This window comes from Chionomys nivalis, chromosome 26 (assembly GCF_950005125.1).
Source record: "Chionomys nivalis chromosome 26, mChiNiv1.1, whole genome shotgun sequence".
Lineage (NCBI taxonomy): Eukaryota > Metazoa > Chordata > Mammalia > Rodentia > Cricetidae > Chionomys > Chionomys nivalis.
Window position 1 is genome coordinate 17,153,119 of NC_080111.1, and position 27,303 is coordinate 17,180,421.

Below are 27,303 nucleotides of genomic sequence, written 5' to 3' on the forward strand. Positions count from 1 at the left end.
GTTAAAAATTCAGATTCCATGTGTGTACTTTCCTACCACTCCCGCTTCTTGCCTACAAATTCTGCTCTCTTAGATGGCGGTAAGGTTGCAAACCAGTAGTCTCTAAATGTCCTAGGTGGCTCCTGAGAACTAGGCTTGCAAGGTCATGGGCTTACGTTCTTTCTTTATACTAAGAGAAACACTCCAGGCATGGGAAGGTGAATGTCGCATCATCTTACTTATGCATGGCATATCCCAGGCCCAGTGAGGAGATACTGGGCAGAGTGTAGAGTCACTTAGAGGTGCCGCTTCTTGGCAAGCTGTGAACTCTGAAACAGTCTGGGACATTATTAACACTCTGTTTTAACATTTTAGATTTAGGAGATTATATACTCTCCTTTTAAAAGTTAATTTATTTTTAGCATTTTTTCAAACAGTATGTTTTGGTTATATTGTTTTTCATCCCCCAACTCCACCCAGAACCATCCTGCTCCCCCAATACCCATATTTTCCTCTGTCTCTCTCAACAAGAGAAGGGAAATGAAAATTAAAAAGCTTTATAAAGCAATAAGTAAAAAAAAGTGCATAAAAACATGGAGTCCATTTTGTCTTAGCCATCTACTCCTCAACATGGGACATGCCATGGAGTGTGGTTGATATACCAAGTGACGCTTTATTGGAGAAAACTGGCTTTGCTTTTCCTAGCAGGTATTGCTAGTAGGGTCTTTACTTATAGAAGATAAACATCTTATATATACACTTTAAGCAAATGTTGGCTGTGGAGATTTCTGGATGATGCTATTTCAGGTGTTTTCATATTTTGTTAAAAAACAATTAAATGAGCAGGTATCACATTATAATTAAAAATTTTAATTTAGTTTCAGAAAGTGAGAACTAATTTTCACGTGGGTCGGTAAGGTTAGAGACTGAGACGGAAGGAAGCAGTAACATGAAATCTAAATATGTAGGTATACTATAGAGAAAGAAACAGCTCTAGATTGAACTTAGACTTTTGAATTTGAAGAATAGAAGGTTTTAAAGGGAAGAAAGCTCTGATTCATCAGTGTCCTTTGGATGGCTCGATGGCCAGCCGTGTGTCCTGGTCACTGTTCTGTTGCTGTGAGGAGACCCCCAACAGAAGCAACTCTTGTACAAGAAAGCATTTAATTGCGACTTTCTTACAGTTTCAGAGGCTTAGTCTATTATCATCATGGGTGAGTAGGGTAGGGGAGCAAGACAGCATGCAGGCCGACTCTGGAGTAACAGCTGAGAGATGTATCTTGATCCGAAGGAAGCAGGAAGGGAGACTCTACCCTCAGTGACACACTTCCTCCAGCAAGGGCACACTTTCTAACCTCTCTCATCCTTTCAAATAGTTCCACTCCCTGATGACTAGCCACGCAGGGTGGGGATTCTTATTTAAACCACCACACTACCATCCTCATTTTCCTGTTTTGGTTTTTCAAGACAAGGTTTCTCTGTGTAGCTTTGACTGTCCTGAAACTCTCTCTGTAGACCAGGCTGGCCTTGAACTTGCAGAGATCCATCTGCCTCTGCAGGTGTGTGGATTAATATCCGGGTCTTCAATTTGATTCTTCTCTTTTCTTTAGTGGCATGAAAGCTCTTCTAAGGTAACAGTTGTCTCTTCTGAGGGAATGGTATGTCTTTAAAGAAATTCCGTAAGTGTACTTTGGGTATGATGGTATCAGGGTGGGATATCAAGAAAAGTGGCCAAGAGGGTTGTGTTATCCACAAAGAAAAAATTAGCCCAATAATGCTTATTGAGTAGAAGCCAACTCAGTTCCTCCTTGGCATTTTGAAAAAGAACATTATTGTTCTCTTAACAATGCAGTTTCTGTGCTTAGATTGAATCTGGAGTATTCTTCCTGTGTTAGGTAACAGGTGGAGTTCATCATGAACAAAAGGTGCCCCCAACTAAAATCCTAAATGCTGACTTTAGTAACAAAACCAACTAGAAACTTCCGGTTTCAGATCTGATTTCTGATCCATTCATCAGTGACTCCCTCTAGTGATCGGAGGATAAATTTTACTGAGTCTGGAAGTCATTTTTTTCATTAACAATTTGGTTACCAAAGGGCAAGATTTTGTTATCTTCTTAGAAGTCAGAGTTCATTTCTTAGTAGGTGTCTAGACTAACCCTCAAGCTCGATAGAATGCTGTCTATAAGGAGTGAGAGATTAGGGGTTCACATCACGACACAAGTGTGGAAATTAGAGCCGGTGAATGAATACTAAGAATCGGGACTCAGAGAGTTGACACAAAAGTACTCTGATCTCAAATTTGTGCTTTCATTGATGGTTTCTAACAGCCTTGCTGTAAGTAAGAATTGAAGTCCTGTCCCATGGTAACTTTAAAACTTGATATCAGATTGAACATATAACACACACCAGAAGATAATCTGAAACAGTCAACATATTTTTTTTATTTTATCTAATTACTAAATCATTGTGTCCCCAATTTCACATAAGTGGGGAGTAAAATTTAAAAAGTTCTTGGCATTTTAGATGACAGCCAATAGAGAACGACTGGGTCTTGAAGCAGAGAATTCTTGATGACAAAGCCAATAGAGAACAGCAGGGCCTTGATGCATGGCATTCTAGATGACAGACAATAGAGAGTGCATCTAGGTCTCGATGCATGACACTCTAGATGACAACACTAGGTCTTGATGCATGGCATTCTAGATGACAAAGCCAATAGAAAGTGCAACTAGGTCTCAATGCATGGTACTCTAGATTACAGACAATAGAGAATGCAGCTAGGTCTCGACGCATGGCATTCTAGATGACAAAGCCAATAGAGAGAACAGCTGGATCTCGAAGCATGGCATTCTAGATGACAGACAATAGAGAATGCAGCTAGGTCTCAGAGCATGACATTCTAGATTTCAGACAATAGAGAATGCAGCTGGCTCTTGAAACATTCTTGCCTCCTAGAAAGTCTCTCCTCTACTTTAGTAATTTATAAGGCAACACTGGGAAAATTAAGTTCATGCTTTTTCATGTTTCTTTTCTTTTGAGTGAGTTTCTACAAAATTGACCTTCAAATGTTTAATTTATAGCCCGTATACATGAAAATGGTATAAATACACAGTCTATTGAATGATTACAAACTGAACACATCTGTGTAACAATAAATACACATTTTTAAAGTTTTGGGTTCAGTTGCTATGAAGAGTTTGCTTCTTGGTCTTCTCATGTAGTATTATTGACAGATGTTGCTCATGTTAGTATATACATTCCTCAATGGCACTTTTCAGTGACTACCTGAGTGACCCTCAAGTGGGTGCCCAATAACCACTGTACATTTTCACCGGACAGTCAACGTTTTAAAGTTTTCTACTTTCTCATTTTTAAAAATAGCACGAAGGTTATAGTATTGGGCATAAATCTCTGGCTGGGCTTCTTCTTTATGATACATTTCTGAAGTGCAATTACTAGATCACGAAGCATGAATATTTTAAAACTTTTGATGCAAATTGACAAATTATCCTAAACAGCTGACATCCCCTAAAGTCCCTGACTGTGTGTATCCCTGTGCAAGAGCTTCGTGGTTGAGAGAGAGGGAGAGAGAGAGAGGGCTTCAACTTCTATGAGGTTACCTACTGGCTTTTCTTCACTTATTAGTAAGGTTCTTCCTGTTTATTGGGCATGCTAATGTATTTTTCTGTTTCATATAGAAATTAACGTAGAGCCATCAAATTAATCACTATTTTCTTTAAAAGATAAAATTTCATGAAGATGTCATTTTAGCTCAGAGAAAAATGTGGGTAGCTATAAACTTTCCCTTCACATTTACCTTTTTGAAGAATTCGTGGTTGACAAGGATGGGTTCCATTTCCTCAGCTCTGCTCCAGAAGAATAAGACAATATTAGAGTCTTGACATGCTTCTTCACAAACAGGTTCCAAGTGACTATCTTCACAGCTTTCTGAGGTCTGATGCAAACACTTCTTGAAGAGTCTCAAACTACTTTTATCGCATCTAAAAATGATTATGTTGGAAGATGGTATTTAAGTAGGTGAAACAACACATCCATGTTGTTCAATTCTGAGTAGAAATTCATACATTTATTTTCTTTATATAAATAAAACTAGACTAGTTTTTGAAGAGTTTTCACTTTCTGAGAAACAAAAATGTGAAATTTAAGGATGATTATGCATAGAATTGAAATGTTATATGCCGAACATTTATAATTAGCTTTCAGTTCATGGGGGAAAAATTATATTAGGGTTAACTTTTAGACTATGAAGATGTGTTAAAATTTTGAAAATATGAGTGAAATAAACTATATGGAGTTTTAAGAACTTTAGGAATTACTTTTTCTCCCTTAAGCGCTTTTGTTTGAAAGTGGTGAATTTTAATATGGAAACAAAGAATTCATTCACAGGACCGAGGATCTGTTGAATGAGTGGGAGAGCACTAGCTCCTTGCCAAATGTCTCTGTGTGTCTCCATCCTGCGCCTGGTTGCTGGAGAACTGGTGGACTGTCCCGTGTTTCATGTAACCTACAGTTCTGAGCCCATTAGGAACAGAGCATTTTAACATATCTGTTTTAATTCCGATGTTAGGACTCTGATCTCCACTGTTGTAAGCATGAAGTGATTCCTTCCTCTTTGGGAAATAAGTTTGACAGTTTATTTATTCCCTGTAGTGTAGAGTACTGGCTGTTCTTATTCTTTGCTCTACATTTTAATGTCTACTAAATCCATTTTTTACTAGTTATTTATTATGACTAACTGTTTCCCATGAAGTAAAGCTATGAATGGTTTTATAGTGGAAAGTGACCTTGGAGATATATGACCTTCAGGTCCTCAGAACCAACTGCCAGCAATACCAATGTGAATGCCTAGGGTAGATAGTGGAAGTGGTGGGGGATACAGACTGGAGGGTATAAACCTCACCTAAAGGCATGTGTTTAAAAATTCACTCAAACACTTTGTGAAGTAATGAAGCATGTTTACAGGCTGTATATGACTGATAGGCCTATTTATGATCTCTCTTATATTAAAAATAAATTGACCTTCTGGGTAAAGTTGCTAAGAGCAGAGATGAAAGATCACGTTTGCTGACTTCTAATTGATTGGTTATTTAGTGAGTGCTTACTTTTGCCACACATTCTTTTTCCTTTATGAAATATTTTTTTTCATATACTATATACTGATTATGGTTCTCCTACTTCTACCCCTCCCAGTTCTTCTCCACTTCCTCTCCTGTCCAGATCCACTCCTATTCTGTCTCTCAAAACAAACGGGCTTCTAAGGAGTACTAGTAAAATAAAATATAAGAAGATAAAACGAAATCAAGCACATCAGAGAAGGATAAAACAAATAACAGAAAGATAAGAGACCAAGAAAAGGCAGGAGAAACAGGTATAGAGGTAGACACCCATTGCTTATTAGGGGATCCCATAAAAACACAAAACTGGAAGTTATAAAACACACAAAAGACTTGTGGGATAAACAAGGAGGAAAATAATACAAAATAAAATTAAAAAGAAAAAGCCCAAGCACCACGTTATACATGCAATTTTAAAAAGCGCCACACAAGAGGAAGAAAGCTACACTTCATAGATTCAGTAAGAGTTGTACTGTGGACTTGTTTGAGCTAGAAACTATATCAAAATGACTTGGAGAGTGGATAGAAGTGAAGAAAGAAAGGGGGTGATCTGGAGGTAAATTGTGTGTACACTTAGACCAACCAAAAGTGAAAAAAAAAATTCAGGAAAAAAGGGCATGCTTTAACACAGCTAAGTAAGATGCAGAGAAAATTCTTTGGCTTATTTCAGAAGTTTACCGACCACATTTTAATGCCAGAAAAGTAGCATATAGATGACTTTTAATGTGTGCAACCACTGTGATCAAAGATATCTACAGCTCTACGCTTCAGCTACAAACTGCATATGTTAAAAACTCAAGTAAATATAAACATTAAAATTCAGTTCCATGTAGGGTCCTTCCCAATGTAGCTGCTTCTTCAGAGGTTGTTGTCCTTTCCAGGAGCAGGTAAGGTAAACATATTTTTTTCATTGCCATCTGGAAGAATATACATTTGATTGAGATTCCTAAAAAACTGCGTGTCTTTTTCTTTTTTTTCTTTTTTTTTTCTTTTTGCTTCTGTTGGTTATCCTGAATCCTGAGCCACAATATTTGTGTGTGATGCCCCCACCACTTGAGTGGAATAATAGGAGCACCGGCTACCCATCGGTGCTGTTGCCTAGCAACAGGAGGGGATGCTGTTTATCCGTCAAGTTTTGGCCACAGCATAGTCTAGCTTCAGGAGGCTTGAGCATCGTGGCTCCAGGCACTTTTCCCATCATCAGCGGATGCTTCACCTGTGAGGTTGTGGATCTGGATGATCTTTGGAAGATGGATTTGGAAGAGAAGTGATGGGATATAGGACGCGATCATCTGGAGACAGAGATCCGTATTGAAAACTGGGATTTAGGTTTTTGGCTACACCTTAAGATTCAAGAATAATGGATTTCTGGCAAACGATAAAAGACAAAGTAGAGCCAATAAAAACAAGAAATAATGTGATTGGAAGAAACAAGATTCTTACCGAATATGAGGAAGTAGGGGACAAATCCAGGTAACCTGCCAATGGAAAGATGAGGCAGAGAACACACTATGTATAAAGTAGATAAGGAACCACAGAGGAAAAGATACAAAGGATAAGCATGGGATCTTAATATAAGACAACAATTTATATTTCAGCTACTGCTGATATTTGGAGGTGTTGTGCAAGGTAGATCAGGTGTGGTGGTCAGCTATCCTAGAGGATTTCAGAAATACCTCAATGTCAGGCAAGGCCGAATTACCAGGCAGCATTAACAACACTTAGAGAACAAGAAACTACATGGGCTTTTGGGGTCCATCATCATCCCCATAGAAAAGTGGGCAGGGAACCTTCGCTTTGGAGTCTTAGTTTCCTTGCAGGGGCCATCGTCTCTTCTGCAGTTCTGTCTCTCTACAGAGCAAGTAGGGAAGAAAACCCACAGAATGGATCAGTCAGTAGGGAAACAATGCATCTCCTGGGTCCTGCTTGTCAGAAATCAGGGATCCTGGGCAGCCCCATTGGAAGGGGGCTCGGGAAGCTGAACTTAGGCACACCTCCTGTTGCAAGGAGGAGGGTCTGCTTTCAGTCAGCTCCAGGCAAACTCAGCTTGTGGGGAATTCTGCTCGTTTCAGAGGTAGGCTAGACTATGAGGTTGGGACACAGCGTGGAAGGAGTGTGTTTTAGGTACATCAGAGCTTCCCATGCTTAGTCTGCTCATGAAGGCCTCATTAAAGTTTCAGGAATTTTGCAAGCCAGTTGTTTAAAAGTGAGTATTAAAATTTAAAGTATGAAAAATTCATATTAAATGATATTAAAAACAAAGGTAATGCATGCAGATAACTCATCGGTTGCTACTTGCTTTTTTTTTTTAATTTTTTTTATTTTCTACAGTTCCTATTACTTCTGCTTTCTGTGTAGTGAGGAGAAATACTCCAGGGGGAGATAAGGGGGGAAGTCCAGAGGGGTGACAGTTAGAAGCTTGAAATGGGCTGCATTAGGAGTGGTGGTGTTTATAAATACCGCAGACCAGAGCCCTGTGCCCAGAAAGGCAGCTGCTACACACTACCAGTGTGCCGCTGCCCAGGCCCCACCAGTCTTGCCGTTTTATTATGTTCCTACCGGCTTTCCGCTGCCAGTGTCTGCCTCTCTGCCAGAGGGCTTTCCTGGAAGGCCACTCTCCTGCTCTTGTGTGCTGCAAGTTGAATTAGCTACTTCTCAGAGCTGCCTTGAGCAGGGAGGATGGGCGTGTATGCCCCAGACATCTTGAGTGGGATGATTGTGTTTTACACCTTTCCCCAACGCTTGTTCACAGGATGTCATTTCTTCTGCCTGCTGTGATGTTCGTTGTTGACTGTCCTTCCTTCTGTCTATCACTTCTTCTGCTTCTGAGGTGGTCTCCTTTTACCTCGCTTCCAAGTCTATCCCTAGAGAGCTGTGTAAATGGCAGGAGAGCCGTGAGATCGAACACCTGTTTTGTTTCAGCCCTCAGGGGAATGGTTGTCCTTTTCAAAGCTTTGAGTGACAAATTTTCACATTTTTATGAGGGTTTTTTTTTTTTGGTGTGTGTGTGATTTATCATATACAACTGGCCCTCAGATACTGTGTCAAAGGCTGTGATGTACATTGTAAAGAACACATGGTTGCTACACAGCTATGTTCAGGCCTAGACTGTGGTGCTGTAGTTCAGTGACAGTGAATCACTATGTGTTAAACTGTGTGTCTTTGAACTAACATCTGTATAAACTGAAGTTATGTACTGACGAATGAAAATAACACCTGAAGCTCACCAGAAACTAACCTTAGGTGTCGGACTCTTAGATTGTCATAGCAGAACTCTCCAGAAAGTGAGGGAACAAACATTGGCTCTGCTTCACAGTGTGAGAAGGTTGAGTCTATCGTGATGGGGAGACTGTGGTTGCAAAAAATGGTTCATTTCATGACATCCGTCACGTGAAGAAGAAGGGGTCAGGACGAGGAATCCTACCCCTGCCAGTGATCGGTGCTACGCAGCTTTTTACCAACCTCCAATGGTAAATCCGTGAAGGGGCTAATTCCTTGGTTAGGTCAGAGTTCTTATGAACTCATTTACTTTGGAAATGTCCTCATAGAGATACACTTTGCCAGTCGCCTCATCTCCTCAATCAAGGAGATAATGAAGACTAATAACCATCGTTTACGACAACTCTAGAGGATAGCTACTGCAAAGAGTGGGAATCTATTGTGTGGTGGAATCTATTATAGAGTGGGAATTAATTAATCTATTAATTAATCTATTAATCTAAGCCCTAGTCATTCAACTCCTGCATTTACTTCTATCAAGAAATTTACTCAACTTTATTATATAAAATGTGTACATCAAAACCCACATACAGTTATCCCCTTTACCATGGATGCCACCACAGGGCTCTGACATTGTCTGGGGTGTTCACCTCAAATCCTTTGCAATCCTGGCTTCTCTCCCTCATTCTGAAATTGTTCACTCCTCACCAGTCAGAGAATATTCACTGGCATTATGTGGGGTCTCCTAAGAACAGGTCATCTTATTAAGTGTTTTTTTTTGTGTTGCTTATACTAGAAGGCAATTGCAGTATAATATAAAGCAAAGTAGCATTTTACTGGAGCAAATTTCTGAATACAGCTTCAGTTCAGTCCTGTTATGACTTCCAGTTGCGTGGATAGTTGGCATTAGAGACTCTGTTTCCCGGGAGCTGTCACTGCAGCCCTTCAACTCACTGCAGCTGCTCTACCCTGAGACCCCCTGCCTGAAGCTTATCTGGGTGGACATTGCTGAACCATGCAGATTCCTTGGTCTTCTTCCAATTATACAGACTCCTGGAGGAGTGGGATCTAAAGATTGTGATTTAAAATGCCCCTCAAGTATTGGGAAGTTTGAGTTATGAAAGTAAATTTTTGTTTGGGAGATTTTAGTTGGCGAATGTTTCTACCAAATTGTCATTGTTTGGCTACAAAATGTTTTCATTTGTGAGGTAGGCAAATATAGAATAAGTACATCTTATAGTTTGACTGATATTTAAAAATATGTCTAGAGACTTTATGTATACAAATAGCTATAATCGATATATGTTTGTAAAAATGTTATTTCTACATTAGCTTGACTTAAATCCAACCCTGCTTTTCTATGCTGTCTTTAACTTAAAATTTAGGTCAAGTTTTTGAAGAAAAATTGAAAGTTAAAACCAAATATGTGTGAAGGCTTGGTTAAGATTTACTTAGAAAGCCTGCACCAGAACCCGAGGCTAACTGCCTCCTGAGAAGCGATCTTTCAGTCCTTGGCAGAGATCTTTGGTTTAACCAATCTTTGATAACTGATCACTTTCTGCCTTCCTGGACTCCTGACCAAAGACATTTCCTGATTATTCACACTTGGAATTTTTCTTTACTCTTATCCTTGAAAAAAATAGATCATGGCTGTATTGAAGATGCAAATTTGTACTTAGTGGCAAAGGATTTGTGTTTTTTCTTTTTTTTAAAAGAGATTTTTAAGACTCATCAGACGAAGCGCCATGTACAATAAAAAGTGCAGCATCTTCCATTGTACCCATATTATATGTAATTGCAGCTTAATGTTTCGTGAATTATCTGTGCATCTATTACTTTTTCCGAAAATTACTAAATAACCCTCAGGCTGTCTATCAATGTGTCATGTAAGTGATTTTCAATTTATTTTTTTGAAAAGCATTTATTTGTAGTATATTAAGAGTGCAACTAGCCATGTACTAATATTGAAGCATTCTCTTTTATGTCATTTTCTTGACATTATTCTGTTATTCTCAGTGTTGGTGAGTTTTGAAACATGGAGTAGGGATTCTACTAAAAGGGATGAGAGCGAGACTCAGATGTGCCTTTTGTAACTGTGCAGGTGACTCACCGTTGTACCCTGCCAGGATTGGTGCTTTATAGGTATTTGTTCAATGAAAGAATGAGTTGAGCAATACACACAATCTGATCATAAAGTTGGATGCTTTTAAAACTGGCTTATACAAGAGATCAGTTACCATTCTGAATTCTCTGTATGGCATATGCGTTATTTACCCAGTAAATATTTAATGTCTTCTTTGGTCTTTAGTTTATAATTAGCTGAACGTACATTAAAATACACCATGAAAGAATATTATAGAAAAACCTTTGGTAAAACTTTGTAATATTTTATCACTACATCCGTTTGAAGTACATCCACTATGAATTATGTCAGTCATTGGGTCCTAAGAGCGTTTGGCCCTTTTCTGCCATAACTGTAGTACCGACCATGTTACTTCACATACACAGTTGTGCAGATATGATCCACGGTGTGAAAAACCACACACGTAGAGCAAGAATCCAAAGCCAGTGTGTGTTTCGAGTGTGCTGCACTAACAGGAATGACTTTGTGGGTTACAGCATGAGTTCAAATCCTCCTTAGTTGTCTTTGTTCAAAACCACATTTGGAGGGATAGAAGAGATGCTGCATGTTAACAGAACACTGCTTAAGAAAACAGAGTAAAATAGAATAATTATCTCTACCTGACTATTGTCAGACCTTATACATTTGATCGTGGAAATATATCTGATTTGGAAATAATATTACCCATGTACCTGCTCTCTGTTGAGACAACCAATATACACTTACCAGCACATTGCTTGGGAGATTGCTAGATTTATTTTTGCTTATTTTTCTCAGCCTAGAAAAGCTTGATTGACATCAATGAGTCAAAATACATTCATTCCTGGGACTTCTATTGGGAGATCGGGGGCAGTAATCTCCCCAAATGTGTTCTTTTAAGGTGAATTTTTGCTTAAATTTTACTAAATCATGATGAATTATAGACAAGGAGTTCTTTACTTTAAAAAACCAAGAACAAAAGGATAAAAAATGCTGAAAACCTGAACACCACACTCCTATTCACATGGCTTTAATAATTTATTGAGTGCAGGGCCAACAATATGAAATTTTCATGTATGAGCATCAACCAACCTCATATAAAAGCACTATGAAAAATAAGGTCAGAGATATTTCACAAAAGTCAGTGATTCTTGGCTACAATTTTTTTAAAAAAAATTATAGTTAGAACTGTCATTTATACAGAAAACGTATTTTTCTTTCTAGAAACTAAATAATGTGATCATTTTTATTTAAAATTTCAAAAATTAAAAAAAAACAGAATTGTAAAAGCCAAATATAAATGTCAACTATAAAATTATCTCTGCTCTACTTTAGGTGCAAGTAAAAGACATATTTCTTCTTTATATTTGAGATTTAGTTATCTCAGATCTCGTGATTAAGGAATTAGAATTTTGGATAGACTGCATTATCTGTAGATTTCAAAAATATTGTTTGGGTCCTCAGGGCAGGTTCTTTATTCTGATGTGCGTCTCTCTCTCTGCAGATGGAATCTCATTGGAGTACTGCATTTTATCCCAAAGTTAAGTTAATGTTTTGAGAAATTGTATGTGTGTGTGGGGGGTGGGGTAGGAGGATTTCTAGACACATTTGACTGCACCCTTTATTTTAGCTCCTAAGAATGATTTAAAGGGGGGAAATTGTTTACTTATGGTGGTGCTGGAAGATGAAATACACAGAGCACACATAGTTCATCTGAATCCCTGGGTATATAATAGATGCATCACAGTTGGCCTCCCAGAGTTCCTGGCTCCCCTCTCCAGCCTGTACAGTGTGCATCCCATGCCCTAGAACACATTTAATATATCAGTAAGTGTTGCAGATGACAGGTCTTGTCACCTGCCACAAATCCTGGCTCATATCCAGCTTGCCTCCTTTCTGGTGGAGACAAAGGTGTAGGGCTCTTGCCAAGGCATTGTTCCTCTCCTGTTGGAAAGCACACTGACCCAGGGCTCTTTGACTTTATTGGTTTGGTCCTCGTGTGGTCCCTTCATCATGCTGCTGTTACTGCTCCCCAGAGGCCATTCCGGCTCCTTCCTCTGTTCCCCAAGGAACTCTACGGATCTATCTGAAATGAAAAACAGGAGTAATAATAGTAATGACAAATGACCATAATAATAATGGGCGTATCAGGTATGAGGTAAAGTGCATTCCAAAGAGCAGCCTTCTGGGCATCCTCTTGGGCATACTCTCCTGTGCCGAGCCCGAGGGCTTGGGAGCTACACTGTTTACCGCCTTTCGAGGAAGCTAAGTCCAGCATCCCTCTTAGTCTTGTGGGAAAAGGGCTGCTTTGTTTAATTTGTCAAAGATGGGAGGCATGGCTTCCACTTCTGAAAGACACCTTTTACGTGCCAGGTAAAGCTTTCTACTCAACTCACCCACCCTCCCACTCCATGTTAGCTTTCTCGTCGGTGAAATTGTTAAATAATAGTACTTATCTCTAAGGGACATTGAAAAGATTAAAAGTTTAGAATAGCATTTGGCATACAGTTCTACAGATACCATTTAACTGTTGTTATTATGTACGAAGTAACTGTTAAATGTGAATACAAGCCTGCTTCAGAGATGGTCTATGTTAGTGTATTAGAAGGAGGAAAACCATGGGTATGCTATGTTTATCAGTGCTTCTTCAAAGAGGGATAGACAGGAGGTTGCTCTAGTCAGACAGCCGATCTCCACTATTCATTCCCCTTTTATTTTGGTGTTGGAATTAGTAAGACAGGAGGCATCTCATTCCATCCTTAACATAAGAGAATCAGAGATCATTTCCTCTTGGTTCGTTATTTAGTTTTTATTTTATGTATATGTGTGCTCTGTCTGCACATACTGCCACACACCAGAAAAGGGCATCCAATCTCACTACAGATGGTTGTGAGCCACCATGTGGGTGCTGGGAATTGAACTCAGGACCTCTGGAGGAGCAGCCAGTGTGGAGCCGTCTCTTCAGCCCCCGGTTCTTTACTTAAGATCCTTGTGTTCAGTTCACTACTGTGAATTCACAGCTTCCCTCAGTGAATTTGACTCCGGTCATTTTACATATTTAGTAGTATTTTAATTTATATAATTTAATGCTATACTACTATGTTCTGCCATGCGGTTGGAAGTGTTATTGAAATGGCTGACAGTGTTTGACACCATGAGGGAAGCCTCGTGAACCATGGAATTATGGGAAGCGGTTCGAGGGTCGGGTTCTTAGAGAGCTTTCAAATGGCAGTTACACTGTGATCTTGAACGCCTTGATACCCAGGCCTGGGGTCACTTTAAAGAAGAATCAGTACTCGAACACATGGCGTTGACAATATTTGCTTGTTCCCCAGGCTATCTAATCCGCTCTGTATTCAGAAGGCAAACAAGGATATCTGTTCATAAGGCAAAAAGCTGCAGTGATATTTTTAATATCAACAATATTGCATTCTGCTGGTGTTTTCTGGCTTTGAAATATATAAAATTAAGAGACGAGAGCTCTTAGTGAAGGGTGCCTCACCATTAATATTTAAGTATTAATTTCAATATTTTTGCAATTTGCCACCATTTGATGTTTGTCATTTTGAAAAAAACAAAAATATCACCCCAAATATTGCATACTTCTTTGCCGCCCACATTCAAGGCCTTTTGTATGGTGTGGTATGGAATGTGACTGCAGTGATCCGTGTTTAATTGACTGTAGAGTGTTTGTGGCCCAGAAGCTTTGGGATGATGACAGGCAGACAGCTCGTCATGTCTAAGTGTGTGTTCTTAAGGACTTCCACTGCTTTTCTGCAGGAGTAGTACTGGGTTCTCATTGGGAATATTTGGTTGAAGCTATAGTTGAGAATACCTGGGTCTATATTCGTCCTTGTGAGGCAGAGCTGCTCTCTGAACCACTGATAAGGACCACGTTGTGTCGCTACCTCATGTTTTCATTTTGCCGCCACAGCCCAGAGTCTGTATTCACAGTCCCCTGGTGCTAAGCTCATTGGCCGTGTAGCACAGATGTGTGTGTGTGTGTGTGGGTGTATGACCCCCTCAGGACTTTGATCCTGTCTTATATTTAATCCGAGGAAATGGCACGAAAACTTTAGATTGAAGAAAATGGTATACGATACCTTAGAGACAAAATTATTACAAGATTAGTGTGGCATACACATAAAATATGCACCTGTATTCACATACAAGGTACTTGTGAGCAAAGGAAATATTGTCAGGTTTAATGTTAACTTCTACTGAAATTTTCTCACGTATTTTTGAATATTGTGATTAATTTCTGAATTATGTTTTCATGAAAAGCATTTTAAACGTTCATATTTCATATATTCATATAAAAATACTCCTTTTCCTAAAGAAGTCAGATTTCAATTTCAATTACTCTGGCTACATTATTTTGCTTTTTTCTGCCAATGTATTTTATGTTGTGACATGTCTCTTTATAAATCCAACAAAACCATGTCAAAGCTCTGCTTTGGCCTGATCTCTGGGTAGCACAGTTGACTTGGATTTCTGTTTCTGGGATCTTGGGGTTCCTGGGAGGCAGAGAGAGCTTCCCCAGGAAGTCGGACAGACTTCCCGAGGTAGATGGCCTCTGAGCTCACACGTGAAGAATGAGTGAGATTTGAACAAAGGTCACAGGAAAGCCAGGCTGCGTGAGAGCGCCTTTTAATCATATTACAGACAGGAAGTGTAGACATTCTAGTGAGATTGGATCCGGGATAATTCCCCTGAGATAGAGGGGTTTCCCTGGTGGTGCTGGTTATGGCGGTCACCTGCAGGTCTTTGAAACCGCAGTTCAAATGTAGGGTTCTAATTCTGGATAAGAGGAGGTTCAAGGCATGGAACATTTGCTTTCTGATTATGGATGACATCACACTCATTATTTCAACCCAAAAAGTACTAGGAGGTTCAGAATTCTATCTAAAAATCCATAATATTGCTGCTTTCTTCATACTGAAGGTACCCAGTTCTATCTAAAATCCATAATATTGCTAGTTTCTTTATACTGAGGGTACCTAGTTTTATCAAAAATCCATAATATTTCTAGTTTCTTTATACTGAAGGTACCTAGTTCTATCTAAAATCCACAGTATTGTTAGTTTCTTTATGCTGAAGGTGCCTAGTTCAATCTAAATCCATAATATTGCTAGTTTTTTTATACTGAAGGTGCCTGGTTCTATTAGTTTCTTTATACTGAAGGTAAATAGTTCTATCTAAAATCCATAATATTGTTAGTGTCTTTGTACTGAAGGTACCTAGTTCTATCTAAAATCCATAATATTGTTAGTTTCTTCGTACTGAAGATACCTAGTTCTATCTAAAATCCATAATATTATTAGTTTCTTCGTACTGAAGGTACCTAGTTCTATCTAAAATCCATAATATTGTTAGTTTATTTATACTGAAGGCACCTAATTCTTTTCATAACACCTCAATTTTATGAAAAATACAAAAAAATGGCTACAAAGAGATAAGTATTTCCTAGGAAAGAATTTTCTATTTTTTTTTTTTTTTTGCTCTTGAAGGGAGCAGAATTTTATTTTTTTTTATTTTATTTTTTTTTTAATTTAGCCATTAAACTGGCATTCTTCTTTAAAAATGTTTTATTTATTTTTTTTCCCTTGCTGATTTTTTTTATTAATTAATTAATTTAATTATTAAAGATTTCTGCCTCTTCCCCGCCACCACCTCCCATTCCCTCCCCCTCCCCCAATCTAGTCTTCCTTCCTCCTCAGCCCAAAGAGCAAGCAGGTTTCTCTGCCCTGTGGGAGGTCCAAGGACCACCCACCTCCATCCAGGTCTATTAAGGTGAGCATCCAAACTACCTGGGCTCCCACAAAGCCATTACATGCAATAGGATCAAGAACCCATTGCCATTGTTCTTCAGTTCTCAGTAGTCCTTATTGTCCATTATGTTCAGCGAGACCGGTTTTGTCCCATGCTTTTTCAGTCCCCGGCCAGCTGGCCTTGGTGAGTTCCCGATAGATCATCCCCATTGCCTCAGTGTGTGGGTGCACCCCTCGCCGTCCTGAGTTCCTTGCTCGTGCTCACTCTTCTTCTGCTCCTCCTTTGGATCGTGAGACTTCAGTCCAGTGCTCCAATGTTGGTCTCTGTCTCTGTCTTCTTTCATCGCCTGATGAAGTTTAATATTCAGGGGGATGCTTATATGTTTTTCTTTGGGTTCACCTTCTTATTTAGCTTCTCTAGAGTCACGAATTATAGTCTCAATGTCCTTTATTTATGGCTAGAAACCAAATATGAGTGAGTACATCCCATGTTCCTCTTTTTGGGTCTGGCTTACCTCACTCAGGACACCAGAAAATGGAAGGACCTCCCTTGCTCTTGGATTGGGAGGATCAACATAGTAAAAATGGCAATTCTACCAAAAGAAATCTATAGATTCAACGCAATCCCCATCAAAATCCCATCAAAATTCTTCACAGATCTGGAGAAGACAATAATCAACTTTATATGGAAAAACAAAAAACCCAGGATAGCCAAAACAATCTTATACAATAAAGGATTGTCTGGAGGCATTACCATCCCTGACTTCAAACTCTATTACAGAGCTACAGTACTGAAAACGGCTTGGTACTGGCATAAAAACAGAGAAGTCGACCAATGGAATAGAATAGAAGACCCTGACTTTAGCCCACAAACCTATGAACACCTGATTTTCGATAAAGGAGCTAAAAGTATACAATGGAAAAAAGAGAGCATCTTCAACAAATTGTGCTGGCAAAACTGGAAGTCAATCTGTAGAAGAATGAAAATAGATCCATATCTATCACCATGCACAAAACTCAAGTCCAAATGGATTAAAGACCTCAATATCAGTCCAAACACACTGAATCTGATAGAAGAGAAAGTGGGAAGTACTCTTCAACACATGGGCACAGGAATTTTCTATTTTTTAACATGAAAATCTGTAAGGCTGCAAGCGGCACCTGTGGAAAATAGACTAAGCAGATAGGTACTTAGAACATGGATTGCTATCCATGCTTTCTATCAACCTTAATGTCTGAAATTGTCAGTGGGTAGCATCCTGTCCTGTAGCGTGTTTAGTTAGGTACCCATTAGATATGTATAGCATGACAACTGTTCATTGTAACTGTAAACCAAATATTAAATTGCAGTATAATTTTTCTTATCTTAATGTGCCCTAAGTTGTATCTCTTAATTATAACTTCTTATACAACGATGTTTCATCCATGGTTTTAAAGAAATAATACTTATGGAACATTTTAAATTATGTAAGTTGAGTTGATAACATTCTGGACCAGTATCAGAAAATTAGCAAAATTTCTCTAGTGGTTATTGGTATTTGGTATCTTTTGCTTTCTGAAAATGAATTATCTGTATCTACACAGCACACACGTGTGCCCACATACACTCACAGTGATTCATGTATGGCTTGTTTATTTTAAAACAATAAATAGTATTTCTGCCTTTTATTAACTATCTTCATCAGTGGGTCGAATATTATGGGACCTATGATTGCTTTGAGTTTTTGTGGTAACTCATGGAGATTGAAATAAATTTCATTCACAAAGCTAGCTTCAGTTTCTTCTATCATGAGCCATATCACTATTCCATATTTCTGGTCACTTATCGGGAGTCCCTTTTAGGCTCTCAAGATTATTTCACTTGTTTAGTTACTGGCAAGTGCGGCTGTAAATAATAACTAAGACTAAAGAAATGGAAATAGGTCTTGAGGGGTTCGTCCCGGAAAATTAAAAGAGAGCAGTTAAGTGAGAACAGGCATGAAAGCAAGAACCAGTGCTTAAGGGCTGACAGCTGCAGCCTGATGCCAAGGGATGCAGAGACCAGAGAGTGCGGAGGAGCCTTGGTAAAAGCTGCCCCTTGAAAGGCTGGAAGTGTGGAAAACGGAGCAGCGGCGAAGACGACCGTGTCCAGAGCCGCCTCTTCTGTGTCTTCTTTTTAGGACATCATGGCAGATTAACCAAGAGTTTCATGCAGAGACAAGTGGAAACCTTCTCGTGAGAAAAGAAAGCGGGGCAGGCGAAGGGTGCTCTTGACAGTTCAGTGCCCAGGGTCTTGGTGCAGCGCCCCAGAAGCTCGCTTACTGCCTGTGTGGCGTCCGTAGTCTTCAGTCCATGAGGGCATGTGGGTTGCAGGTCTCCTGAAATTTCCTGCAAGAGAATAGGACATCTGAGCTGGACGTAGTGGGGTTTTGTTGCTGCTGTTTTTGTTTTGTTTTGTTTTGCTTTTAAAGAATGCTAGCATTTAATGAACCTTCCTGTATGGCTTCGAACCATGGCATAGGCACATCCCACACCGCTAGCTAGTTCCTTGAGCTCCTGTGCGGGCGAATTCGGCCCTCGTGATCACAGGCTGCTGCAGGAGCTCTCCCTTCCCAGGAACACAGCAGAAATCTAACTGCACCACATCAGCTATGGGAGCAGCTCCAGTCTTGTTTTTTTCAGTATTAACCCGTGTCTGCCCGCTAAACAGTGTCCACAGTTTGGTTCCTCTTTAAGTGGCAATGCTTCATCCAAGCTTTAATTCCCCAGCGGGCATTTGTTGAAGCTGATCCTGTGGCAACGCATGCATGCCTCCAGCATTTTCTTCAACTCCTGGATGCCCGCGGTGCTTATGGCTGAGTCCATGGCTGCGAATCACGTGGTGCTCACTGCTGGGTCCAGGGCTGTGGATCACGTGGCCCCAGAGTTTCTGGGTCTTCGTCACAGAAATCAGACCCATTAATTTCTTTAGTAACGGTTCCTAGCGTAACTACTGCCATGGCGTAGGGTGACACACTCGTTAGAAAGAGAGGTCTGAAATTTCACGAGAGTTGGGGCAACATTTCCCTTTCTTAAAAATAAACAAATAAGAGAAAGAGATAGAGAGATTCGAAATTTACATGTGGCCTCTGCATCTCATCTGCTTAAAGAGAAGGAAATGGAGGCTTGTTACACACTGCCAACAGGGTAGCTTATTTTTTCAAAACTGCATTTTTACCTCTACAAATGCTTTAAATTCCCAGGTCTAGCAAACAGCGAAGATTATAATCAATTCATTTCAAACAAGGGAATATTTTCTTTTAGATGACCACGCAAACATTCTGCACAAGAGAATTTACATACATGTAAGTCTACCTGCTTAATTTTTTTTTTTTAAATTTTGCAAATGTTTTTGGCTGGCCTTTTGGTTAGCTTCTCTTTGCATTGCTCTATTTTGGATTCGGGAAAAGCATTTTACATATTTAAAGAGCCAGCCTTTCTCTGTCTGGCTCTCTCTCTCTCTTTTTTCCCCCATGTGTATTTTCCAAATGGGATTCAGCTGACCTAAATCCTGGAGTGTAGAATTTATAGCACAGTTCCCAGGTAACAACCTGAAGAGAAGACAACCCCACTTTATTTTCTGTGAATGAGTTAGTCGCTATTCATTCACTAAGTATTTATCGAGCATATAAAAATGTCATGATTTTATCTAGATGCTCAAGATGTTTTACCAAACAAAACATCGGAAGTGATTTGATGGTTACATTGTTCTACAGAACAAGACTTACAATCAATGTAATTAAAGTACTACGTGTAGATACATCAATATACTTTGTTACATGGTAATAACAGAAAAAAGAGAAGAAATGTAGACTCAACTAAGGGGTTCTGGGAATGCGGGGGATATGGGCAGGGTTGTCTGCCGTTGCAGATACTGCATTCAAGGCAGCCTTCGTTCACAGGGGGGCATTTGAGTTGACGCTTGAAGCAGGTGAGGGAATTGGCCCTTCAGTTTCTGGAAGGAAAGATCCTAAGGCGATGGAGGTGGCTAGTGCCAGGGCTTCTGAGCCAGGAAGCTAGAGTGCTAGGATGGAGTGAGACAGCAAAGATGAAACTGCAGAGGAAATCCAGAATGATCGGACATTAGTGCTGTGTAGGTCACTAATGCAAAGACTGCCTTCCTCCGAAGTCAGGGGAGACTAGGAACAGCGGCACGGCCTGTCAGATGTGTGTTGTAAAAGAATTCTTTACTGAATTGTGCTGAAGACAGTCTGCAGAGGACAGAGTAGAGCTGAGAAGGCCAAGTCACGGAAATGATGAGACCGTTCGTGGGAAAGACAGCAAGATACATGGCCAGACTTGGAATATGGTTTCAAGCAGAGCTGGCAGGACTGGTTGGAGGGCTGTGTGAAGGGTTTGGGAGGAGCTTGATTCCAAAGGGGGCTGAGATGTTTTAGGTCTGGATAACCAGAGGCCGGTGTGGTTATCCACAGAGTGTTCGTTACACGGAGGGCAAGGTCTCACGATACCTCTTGCAGATCCAAGTGGGGATGCCAAGCAGGACGTGCCGTGTGTCTAGAGCTGAAGAAGAGGCCTGACGTGGGGCTAGAACTTCGACAGTAGTCAGCTTACAGTGGTATTTAAATCAAGGGACAGGGCCTCGTGTTTCTCAATAACTCCATTTCATTCGCTTGGTGTTCAGAAATGATTTCTCAAATGGTCACATAATGGGTGATTGCCAGATCCCGGCATGGACAGGGCCTTGGACCTGATTGGGTTGGTGTGGGGATGAATAAAAAAGTAACTGGGTGAACTGGGCTCTTGGATGGAGAGGCCACAGCACCCTGGAAGCTCAGGGTGCGTATTGTATGCAGTTGAAGAGGGAGGTTGTGTTACTGCCTCCAGCTGAACATGGAGGTGGGGTAATCACATACAGATAGACAAGGGTTCATGGTGAATCAAAGAGACAGGTTTAGCTAACCTAAGTAGGAGCAGCCTGTAAGGGGACAGTCTTCAGGTTGTAAATACACTGAGGGAGAAAACTGTGATGGACATTTTCTGCAAACACTGTGGACATTGGCACTTCGTTCCTGGAGGAAGGCTTTGTCATCTCTCTAAGCCTCACCTGTCCTTGACAAGACCTTAGCCATGTAAACAGCACACATTCAGTCAGGGCTTCCTCTACTCCCCTTCAGGTATCGACATCTCCGCCAAGAAAACAGGACCAAGTGAATCCCAAACTTTCCAGGCAGTTCGGAGATGCAGACCTCTCGGGCTGCAAAGGACTGTGTAATTTGTGACGTCGCCCATACATTGGATCCGTCACTTGTCATCAGTGGGAGGGGCTTTGGTTACGGGGTGGGCACCTCCATTTGGGACTAGTGCAGAGTGTTTGAGGACAACAGAGGAAAGAACCCTCACCTATGTTCTTGTACCCAGCCTTCCTCCAGGAATGTTTTCACGTTTGTTTCACTGAGTGGATAATAGAAGATTTATGGAGGGAGGGCAGACAGCTGGAGATGCTGCTCACCTTGCGTTCAGTGGCTCACAACTCTGACTCGGTGGGAATGTTCAGAGATGGAGTCGTGGGAGGAGGGTATCTGGGGGGTCCTTGCAGGTCACAGGAATTGATGCGGGCTATCCAGGAACTGAATGGTCAGAGGTTTCTAGAATTGTCGATGCCCAGGAGCTCTGTGCAGGGTTTTGTTCTTAGTGAGAAAAAGCAAGGTTGTGTTCAGGGCTTGGAAATGGGAAAGGAAAGGGCCCCAGCTCGTGAACGGCTTACTGCACACCTGGTGTGGTGTTTAGAAGGTAGAACTCTATAGTAGACATGGTGGCTTCTAATTCTTCCAGTGTGCTGCATAGTGTCTTCCCTTTCTAAACAAGGAATAGAAGACATCCACTCCAGTCCCAGTGTGGAGAGAGTTGAAGCTCAGATTCAGATTTGCCTCCAATACCAAACAAGCTCATGGTATCAGTATGTTAGAGCAAGGAACTGGAGCTGCAGTATAGAGTACAGAAGACATCACAGCAATCAGGACGTGATGCATTCTAACTTAATTACTGCCTCTCTACTGATTGCAGTGATGTGGAATGAGGAAGCTGTTTTACCCCCAAACTTCATAAAGCCAGGAGACACAGAAGCAATTGAAAAATAATTAATCTTAGTCAAGACAGCTGAGTCTGTAATCTCAGCTCTGTGGATTTGAGGGAGCAGCAGAAATTCAAGGACAGTCTGGGAACCTTATGAGATCCTGCGACGGAACACAAACAGAAGGCAGGGGACGACATGGTTTTTAAGGGTTCATGCCTAACACGCTGGAGGGCCCAGTTCAGTCCCTAAGTCATGTCTCTCTCTGTCTCTGACTTTCCTCTTGCTGAACTCATTGATGTACAGGAAATCAGCTTCAGCAGAATCAACCACAGGCTTTGGACTGAGCAAAACAGAATCTGAAACCCTGGGGTTAGGATATCATTCTGCAGACGAGGAAATTAGAACACAGAGAGATAACTGGGTCTCCTAAGCCAACATAGGTATCTGGTAGCAGAAGAGGACCTGATATGATACCTGGGCCTCATCCCTTACCTGCCTCTGCCCAGGAGCCATCCCTTCTGTGGCCTTTCGCTCTTTTGATAACAATGCCACTGATTTCTGGGGTTTTTGCTTTATTTTTCCTTCATGCGTGTGAAGAGTCCAGTAAAAGAGCTGTAAAACACTGGCCAGTGTGACTTGGGATCTGAAGAGAACAGAAACAAAACAACAAAAGAGAAGCCAAATAAACAAATAAATAACACAATCTAGAATCACATGGGGAGAAAATCTCAACTGAAGAACAATTTAGGTCAGGCTGGCCTGTGGACATGTCTCTAGGGTTGTCCACCGTGTATGGTGCCCTAAATTGTGCAAGACGGAAGAAAGCTAGCTGGACAGAGACGCAGACAGGCAGGGAACAGGGATGCATTTTTCCCTCTTGTCTCCCGACTGGGGGTGTGATGCGATTACTTGAGTTCCTGCCTCGCCTACCCCAAAGTGATGGGCTGTAACTTGGAATTGAAAGCCAGATGTACTCTCGCTTTCCCCGTGTTATATCCTGTCCTAGCGATAGAAGTAAGAGTAGATTAGGGATCAGACATTTAGGCGATAGCCCTGGGTGCGGCTCCATAGATTGCTCATTTTTTATGCCGGGGTAATGGTACTTTTCTCTCACACATGCTTTGACAGTTGAAGGAGATGCATATAGATTGGCGAGCTCAGAGCCCAGATAACTGATTTATATTCCAGCACTGAACCGTATTTTTTTTTTTATCAGCAGTTGGAAAGGCAATGTATTCGAATACCCAGTGCCATTTGGGAGATGGCCCGATGCGAGGCTGTTTTATTATACGCGCGTCTTGTTTGATGCGGTATGATAGGAATGTTTCGGACCATTTATTTCTACTCACTGGACGTCGTGGAGTTTCATTTAGACCATCTCATCAGAGTTAATGTGACTGACCATTCTCCTTATTACCATCCAGTGGGCTGACTGCCTTGATCTGTGCACTACCAAAATAACGTCATTAACCTTCCTCTCTTGCTTCCCCCAAATGGCATCGTCTTTATCTTATCAAGGCTAGGCAAGAAGGAGGTCATGATTTGTTTTTAGGGTGGGGACCAAGTTATGATTTTAAGAGGCCTAACCCAAAGATTGTGCCATACAGATTGATTTACTATAGCCTTCTTAAGAGGAACGTTCAGCTCTGCGGCCATGCAACCGTGTGGACTTGTCGTGTAGACTTTGCTCTGAAACACAAAGCACACAGTGGTCCTTTTCTAGTTCACAAGAGGAGCAGACGGACTCGTGCGGACCAGTGGACTCTGCTGAGAGACTTCAGGGACCCCATGACAAGCACCACGGTGCATTTCTCAGCTTTCCGTTCAGACAACAATAGATTGTTTCCCACAGTATAGAATAATGTTTTTACCGTGTTTTGTCATAATGCCAGAACTCCAGCCATGCTTTGGTAGCTTTCAGGGGTGGGACTGGAGATGGTGTGTGTGGAGGGATCTATCTGATGGTACATTATTTTCAGATTTTTTAAATGTAGCTAGGAAACGTGCAAATGGATGCAAAAAAGGACCAGCAATTACAAATTATAAACACTGAAGTTCTGAGGTTTTTGTTTCCTCTGCAATTTCGTGTGTGTGTGTGTGTGTGTGTGTACGTGTGTGTGCATACACATACATACAAGTATACAACAGATAGAGCCAAGGTAACAGGCTAATTTGCCAGTGACTACCCCTAACACTCCAGAGTCATCTCTTCTCTCTCACTATACTAACTGAAGTCTTTCCCCCCTCCTCTGTTTCAGTTACCATTTCCACAAGCACCTTCTTCGACGGCTTGCTGGTGACGGGACTGTATACCTCTACAAGTGCCCAGTCTTCTCAGAGCGTGGGAGGCGCCAGTGCCTTCGGATTCGGTAAGCCATCCTGCTAGAAGGAGCCAACAGCTGTCAAGATTTTAGACCGTTATGTCGTCTTTGTTGTTTCGGGAATATCTGTTTTGAAAGTGTTCAGCTTTTGTTACTCCAGAGAAAATAATGTAAAATTGTATGTGTTTGTGTGTGCTTGAGATCAGGTGCTGTGCTGAACCGTTGTACTCAGCCTACCATGGTCTTGGTAGGCAATTTCCGTTTTCTGAATTTTCTTCCCCTGCTCCTCTCCCTCATGCCTTGCTTCCTTCTTTCTTTCTTCTCCTTTTTGAGCACACATGACTTCTTCATGTGCATTTATTATGCTTTATTCTCACTCATTCCCTCCCTTCCTGCTGTCCCTTGTGTAGGTCTCTTCTCCCCATGCGGTTCTCCCGTCTGATTTCTTACCATGGATAGTTTATCGCTCTCTATTTCCAACCTCCCCTAAGGTGCTTTATTCACACCTCATGATCTACTTTCTAGTTTTATGGCATATAAATAAACATATAATTTTAAATATAGGTTCTGCATATTTAAGAAAACATACTGTTAGGTTTTTTTTTCTTAAAAAAAATGGTTTGTTTTACTAAACATAATGCTTTTTAGTTGCATCTACTTTTTTATGATGATCTCATTTTACAGATGCATGAAACTGTATTGTGAGTATGCACACTCTCTTTTGCATTCAGCTGTTGATGGGTATCTAGAGTGGTTCTGTTTCCTGTGCTGTGCGGCCATCACCATGGATGCACCAACCTCTCTGTGCTGTGCTGACCCAGAACCATTCTGGGATAGACCCGAGTCACCATAAAACAGCTCTCTTCCGGGCTCTTGAGGGACCTCCATGCTGACTTCTCAAATGGCATTGTGTGTTTCTATTCCCACCAGCGTCAAATGATAATAACCATTTTCTAACATCCTCACCAGGGAATGATAGCGTTTCTGTTTCCTCTCTATCTACTGCCATGATTATTTTTGGTTCTGTGGGTTTAGTGTAAATTTTTGAGTTTTTCATTCAGTTTGATGGAATTTATTTTGACATCCATGGATCATTCAGTTTTCATAGCTATACCCTTCAGATGGTAGAAGAAAAGTTCAACACTGTTTAATAAGGAAGAATTGCTTAAAGGGAACTCAGCAGTATTTGTTAATTTCCTATGGGTATTTATAAAAGAACATCACTTAATACTCAAATGACTTAAGTGTTTGTTCTTAAATCAGAGATCTGGCAGATTACACCTGTGGCAAGGCAGAAGGCTCCATGAAGGTCATTAATCACAGAGGACTCTCAATTTGGAAATCTCTGATTTGCCCGTATGCTGCACTCATGTCAACCTGGATGAAATAGGCTCTATGGAGCATCAAAATTGCACATTTAATATCAAAACCATTGATCTTATGCTAAAATCGTGAAACTGTAAAGGCGTGACAAAGGTAGAATCGCATTATCAAAAGCCAGTATGTGCTCATGCTATTATTACATAAATATTTCCCCTTACCAAAGCTTGATACTTGGCCTATCCGAGATAAGGCCTTTGACCTTGTGATTTAAAGGAACCTGGAAGGCACCTCACTATCATGCGGGGTTGTTTGACATGGGGAATCATCCCATGGAGAATTTTAACCTGTTGCTATCTGCTTTTAAGGCTAAAACTCGGGGGAAATATTCCTCTGAGGTATAAAGAGTCCACTGACTTAGCCTTACTTTTTTGGGCTCTAGAGAGATGAAGGGTCTAGCTACAGTCATATTTATATTATTTGTGCATAAATGTTGCCATTTTATTATAGCAGAACTCATACGTGTGGCTGCCAAATTTAGCTGATAGAACTTAAAGACACTCAGCTCAAAGTGAATTTTAGATTAATTTTTATTTTAAGTATGCAATGTTTATCTACCAGGCTTTACCCCTAACACAGTTTTCAAAAGCTCTGGAGTTATGGTTTGGTAACTCCTTAGATGGTTCTTACTATTTTTTAAATTAATTAACTAAAGTGCCTTGTTGTCCCAGTTAACTTCCCGCTGTGATAAAATGCCCTTACAAAAGCAGCTAATGGGAGAACGAGTTAACTTGGCTTATAATGGGAGGGTTCAGTCCTTCATGGAGGAAGTTCTAGTGGCCGGAGCCTGAGGTATCTGGACACAGCATCAATATTTAGGAGGCAGAGAATGAGGAACACATGTGCTTAGCTAGCATTCTCCTTCTAAGGTGGTCTAGTGATGCTGTCCACTTTAGGGTAGCCCTTCCACCCCACAGGTATGTCTAGGGACTGCTCTCAGAAGAGGCGAGGCACCATCAAGTTGATAACATTAAACATGACAGTTACCCAGGTTGGTCTTGAGTCCTGGCAATGCTCCTGTCTCAGCCTTCCAAGCACTAGAAGTACAGTGCGAGTCACCAAGCTGGCTCCTGTGACTTTATCCAGGGCTGAGACACGGCTGGATCTTCTGTTACTCAGCTCAGCATTGCCTGCAATACATCTGCACGGTTAGTTCTAGAATTACTCCAGATGGGGTGAATCAGAAACTGGGGTGGGGCGGACAGGGGAATCCAGTCATCAATAAAAAATAAAAAACAAAAAAACCGAAAAAAAAACAACAAAGGACCTGGGTGATTTTGACAACTTATTTGCACTGTAGAAATACAGATAGTGGTTAAATGACCATATATAAATGTAATAGC

At 40.8% G+C, this 27,303-nt stretch overlaps 1 protein-coding gene across 5 annotated transcripts in view; it reads left to right on the top strand.

Annotated features, from left to right (window-relative positions):
- Reln (reelin) overlaps positions 1–27,303 on the top strand; it is a 429,470-nt gene that overhangs the window by 39,690 nt on the left and 362,477 nt on the right. For all 5 annotated transcript variants that reach the window (XM_057758362.1, XM_057758363.1, XM_057758365.1 and 2 more), the window contains exon 2: positions 24,518–24,628. In XM_057758362.1, coding sequence (XP_057614345.1) covers positions 24,518–24,628 — 111 coding nt within the window. The remainder of the gene's footprint in view (positions 1–24,517; positions 24,629–27,303) is intronic.